The following is a 5676-nucleotide window of genomic DNA, read 5'->3' on the forward strand; positions in this document are numbered from 1 at the left end:
GCCATATAAAAGAACAAGATCACGTCCTTTGCAGGAACATGGATGGAACTGGACGTCATTATTCTAAGAGAACTAACATAGGAACAGAAAACCAAGTAGTGCATGTTCTCACTTATAAGTGGGAGTTAATCACTGAGAACACATGGATACAAAAAAAGGAATAACAGACATTGGGGCCTACTTGAGGGTGGAGGGTGAAAATTGAAAAACTGCCTATCAAGTACTATGCTTATTACCTGTGTGATGAAATAATAATCTGTATACCAAACTCCTGTTACATGAAATTAACCCTATTAACAAACCTGTACATGTAACTTGAACCTAAAATAAAAGTTTAAAAAAAAGAAATAAACAATAAATCTGAGATTCCTCTGTGATCAATGTAGAAAGAAAAAATATGTTTGTAGAGAAAAGTTAGACCTGTTATTGGACGGTAGCCTTGTACATTGTTTTCTAGTTCTTGTTATCTACCTGCAGGCTAGACTAGATCCTGAATTCTTCTAGATTTCTCTAATCCCATTTTCTTCTATGAAATTACTAAAACTGGGAGCTGCTCTGTTCCTAAAGCCCTATAATCTGAAACTAGATTAATTATAAGGGACGAGTCTCATTCCTGATGTGTGGGGCACACAGAAAATTTACCAAACCTCCCAATGCCCATAACCAGAGACATTCAAACTGCAAACCAGAATGAGAAGTTGATGGCTTCACGGCTTCATGCTATTGACAGCATTTCCCACAACATTAGAAAAAGACTTTGTATTATAAGACTCTTATCACTATTAATGCCTATGATTTTCACTTAACTTAGAGAATCTTTAGTCCACCTGGAGGGCAACTTTGGGCAACATTGCTAATACAACCATCGCTCACTCCCTGCTTTAAGCTCAACACAGTCATGGGATTGTAGTGTTGGTGAAAAAGTTGCTCTATATTATCTATTGGTTAAATAAGGAAATGTCTGTTTTATTGCTAATACTATAAGTAATGTAGCTTTAATGTATACTTTTTATTTTTAAGCTATTTTAATACTTTTAATAGCCATTTCCATTTTCTCTTCTGTAATCTGCCCAATAATGACTTGCCCATGTTTCTACTACCTTGGAAGTTTTCCTGGTATATTGTTTAGTACAAAACATGTCTTTTGCAGGAAAATTGATGGATTTGGGGCCAGTATCATTAGCAAACTAACAGAAACAGAAAATCAAATACCACATGCTCTCACTTATAAGTGGGCATTAAATGATGAGAACTCATGAACACAAAGAAAGGAACAACAGACACTAGAGACAGCATCAGGGTGGAGGGTGGGAGGACGGAGAGGAGCAGAAAAAAAATGACTACTGAGTACTAGGCTTAGTACCTGAGTGATGAAATAAGATGTACAAAAAAACCTGTGACATGAGTTTACCAACATAACAAACTTGTTTGGACCTCCTAACCTAAAATAAAAGTTAAAAAAAAAAAACAGCAAGTTATATAATATAATGTGTGTCATATAAAGCCAGTATATTAAAGAACCACTATTAATCTCATATATACATGTGTGTATATATTATGTGTACAGACATAGATGTATGTGTTTATAAAACTACACACATGTGTAATCTTACAAATGCACGATAAGTATAAATGGCTTTCTCTTGGAGATGAGCTGAGGAAAAGTTAACGTGTCACTTCTCATTTCATACACTTCAAGACAGAAGGAAGGAAAAAAGATGACTAGAATTTGATGTCTATGAGTTGTTCACTTGTTTAAGCTTTAGAGTTGACATAAGGCTAATAATTTCAGGATCGTAGCATCTAATTACCATTGCATTTATGTTCAGTTTAAAAAAAAAAAAGTATGCAGTGCACAATGAAAAAAATAAAACCTGGTGGGGATTTCTGGAGATTTTGCTCTTGTTTAGAAGAGAAAAATAACAGTCATTAACACATGATTAGCAATACAAAAGCATATATTTAGACATGATCTAAGTTGGAAACACAAAGGAAAAAGATTATCCAAATCTTGATCTTGTGTTTACAGTAACACAAAATCAGAGCATGAATTCAAACACTTAGTGTTCATTCCTCTTATGGCTGATTGTTCCAGTATTTCCCTACAGATTACAGCTGCTCCTGGACATAGTTTTTCTGTTCCAAATCCAGACCTCCAGTAATTCTAGGTGATTCTCAGCCAAAACAGCTTTCCTACCCTCTTACCTTTCTCCCTTTTTGGGCTTAACATTATGAAGTCCAGCATAGCCTCTTCACATTCTATTTTCTTTCATTTCTCACTTCCATTTTACTCAAAGGAAAGAAATCTAAGAACGGACCCAGCAAATAATAATCCTTTTTATCTAGAACATGCAGAGAATAAACGGCTCTGAATTGTCATTTATTCATCATTTTTCTTTGTTTTATAGTGATAACATATTAACAACTCCACAGTAGACAGGTATTAGCATATGTGGTGGTCAATACAAGTGTTACAGAGTATGGAGAATAGCAGATATATATATACAGTGACCCAAGAAACTCTCTTTAATGGAGGTTGTTCACTGGATCTTGAGAGAATGGGAAGATGTAGGTCGACAACTCAGAGAAGATATCCCTCATAGTGGGAAAGAAGAGGGTGATGGCCCTGATAAAGGAGAATTGCAGGTGACAGCACAGCAGGAGCCAGACCATCTGCCCTTCTTCAGACAGGAATGAAGCAGAGCTGGTACAAGGGTGGCACACGACCAAATGCATTGGCAATGGGGGTGATGTCAATATCCTTCGGGTCAACCTGAGATTTCAGGTTAAAGTTCTGCAAAATGGTGGTCAGGAATAAAAACAGCTCCATGCGGGCCAGGCCCTCTCCCACACACATCCGTTTTCCTGAAAATAACAGACATAGACGATTTGTTCCCTGAACATTAGGTCATGAACAGTCACAAAAAGTATGCAGTAACCATTTGATAAATGATTAAATAGATGGATGGATTGAAGGCAGAATGGCTGGAAGGAAGGTTGGATACACAAAAAGAAAAATGGATACACTTCCTATCTATTTAATATCTTATATTACTAAGTACCCTTCACTCAACAAATATTTATAGAGTATCAGCTGTATGCCATGCACTTCACTAAGTATTGCCACATTATAACTGTTCTTTTGATACTACTAGTTTCCATCAGTCTTTTTCTAGAAATGCACTCACGAGGAAGAAGGGTGAAAGGAGAAGGCTCATATGCTGTGTTCCCTTTTGTACCTCTGGCACAATATTCAGCCAAATATTTTTTCCTAGTGTGCTTTCAAAAGTACATGTCTAAACATGTCACTCTCTCACTTTACGACTTTAAATGACACCCATCTGTCCTATTGGATAAGAGCCAAATGGCTTGACCTGACTCTTCACATTCTGTTTCCAGGCTGACATTCTATATCACTTCTTCCATTCTTTATCTCCTCCACTCTCAGCTCTAGGCATATCCATTCTTCATCAATCTCCAACACACCACAAAGTTTCAAGCATTATCTCTTGCTGTCCCATCTGTCTAAAAAGCTCTACTCATATGCTTCCTTCAGAATTTATGTCCCATGTCATTTCCTCTTTAGGATTTCTGTGATCACTAGTCAATAGAAACTCACCCTCTTTAGGTTTCCTCATCATATTCATGCTTCCGCTGGAGCATAGATAACCTAGAATTCTATTCTCTGTGTATTTATTTTTCTATCCCACTAAAATGTGAGATCCTTAAATGAAGGTCTCAGTTCTTGACATCTTAGTGTATACAGTGCCAGATCCAAAGCTGGGATCAAAAGCTAGAGAAAAAATAAGGGAATTCTATGTTCACAGACTCACCACACACTTTAGCTGTAGAGATTGAATATCCAAGATGTATGATCATGAGTGCAGGCAGATCAAGGTCCTCTGGAATAATTGCAGACTATCCTTCCATATTCCCAGGGTTTCCTGACCCTGAAACTTGTTGACAGGTTCTGATCCTCTAGATCTACAGAAAATGTCCTGCTACTGGGGTCCATTACCTCTGTAAAAGTTTCCTGCCTTCTCTTCTTATCCTGCTTCCTGTTCCAATGTGGCAGTTTAAGTTTCCTTCCCCTTGGAAGTGGTAGGGCCTATGAATGAGCAGGAAGCAGGCAGCTTCCCCCACTGAGCTCCCCAACATCCTGTATTTTCCCCTCTGGCAACCTTCCTCTTACTATATTACAATGATCTGTTTACTTGTCTACTTCTCTAAATCAGAAGTGAGCCTCTTAAGAGCCCATTCTCTGCTCTCAGATACTTGTATCTCCACAGCTCAGTCTAGGGAGCGAGGGACACCATGGGGCAGATATTCAAAATTGTGAAATTAGATACCTTTCTCATGGCAGATGAGAAACGTCTAAATGAGTGTCACCCATTAAGAGGAGCTCTTAGGTAGCTCAGTGATGTGTCTAGAGGCAGAATTACATTATCCTACACTCTAGCTTTTTCAGTTTGAAAAACTAGATCAACTCCCCAAAGCCCCATTAATCTGGCCCAATAATGGGGATGTTCAACAGCAGGGAAATCGCATAGGCATAGGGAACGGTGCTAATGATCTGCAAAGCAATTCAGCCAGACCCTAGCAGAGGCATCATGTAAGAGTCAAACAATCCCAAAAAGGTATCATGTCTCGTGAAGGACAGATGGAAATGAATATCTATTACCTGCTGAGAAAGGCATGAAGTAGTCACTTTTCTTAAAGTTGCCACTCTTATCCAGAAAGTGGCCAGGGCCAAACATCTCTGGGTTGGGGAATTCTTTGTCATTGTGCAGCACAGAAGTCAGTGATGTTATTATGGTCATGCCTTGGAAACAGCAAAACAGACAAACTAAGTTATAAAGAAGTCAAAGAGTGGGAAGACGTGATGGAAATCACCTAGTCCAATCTCTTTGGTCAATAGATAAGAAAATTTAGGTCCAAAGAAGTTACATTCCCACGTAGACAGACCTAGTAAGAGGCAGGATGAATTTAAGGCAAGTGGCAGTGACTTTGCTAAAGTCCCCTCCAATTAATTGCATTTGAAGTCCTGAGCATTTGAGAACTTGGGGGCAGCCTTCTGAATCCGCTGTTTATCATCAAGCTTGGACTCTGGTGTACATCCCCACTTGCTGCTGTATTTCATCACTTCAGTTTTCACACATCTCACACATGGATTACCTTTTTTGTTGTTCTTTGTTTGCAGGATTGTTACACAGGTATATTGTGTGATGCTGAGGCTTGGGGTACAAATAATTCCATCACCCAAGTAGAGAGCACAGCACCCAACAGGTTGTTTTTCAACCCTTCCTTCCCTCCAGTCCCCATCTAGTAGTCCCCAGTGTCTATTGTTGCCATCTTTATGTCCATGAGTACTGATGTTTAACTCCCTCTTGTAAGTGAGAATATACAACATTTGGTCTTCTGTTCCTGCATTAATTCACTCCAGCTGCATCTATGTTGCTACAAAGGACAAGATTTCATTCTTTTTTATGACTGCATAGTGTTTCCTGGTGTGTTTGTACCATCTTTTCTTTATCCAGTCTACTGTTGATGAGCATCTGGGTTGATTCCAATGCTTTGCCATTGTGAATAATGTTGTAATGAATATAGAAGTGCATGTGTCTTTTTAGTAGAATGATTTATTTTCTTTTGGAAATATACCCAGTAATGGGATAGCTA

At 38.4% G+C, this 5676-nt stretch overlaps 1 protein-coding gene across 1 annotated transcript; it reads right to left on the reverse strand.

The window, feature by feature from the left end:
• Positions 1 to 1541: 1541 nt before the first annotated feature.
• LOC116272490 (cytochrome P450 2C18-like) lies at positions 1542 to 5372 on the reverse strand. The gene is made up of 2 exons (XM_031661243.1): positions 4682 to 5372; positions 1542 to 2865 (listed from the first exon to the last, which is right to left on the reverse strand). Exons 1-2 carry the CDS (start codon positions 4818 to 4820, stop codon positions 2684 to 2686), a joined length of 321 nt encoding a protein of 106 aa, XP_031517103.1. The 5' UTR covers positions 4821 to 5372; the 3' UTR covers positions 1542 to 2683.
• Positions 5373 to 5676: the final 304 nt, after the last annotated feature.

This window comes from Papio anubis, unplaced genomic scaffold (assembly GCF_008728515.1).
Source record: "Papio anubis isolate 15944 unplaced genomic scaffold, Panubis1.0 scaffold1148, whole genome shotgun sequence".
Lineage (NCBI taxonomy): Eukaryota > Metazoa > Chordata > Mammalia > Primates > Cercopithecidae > Papio > Papio anubis.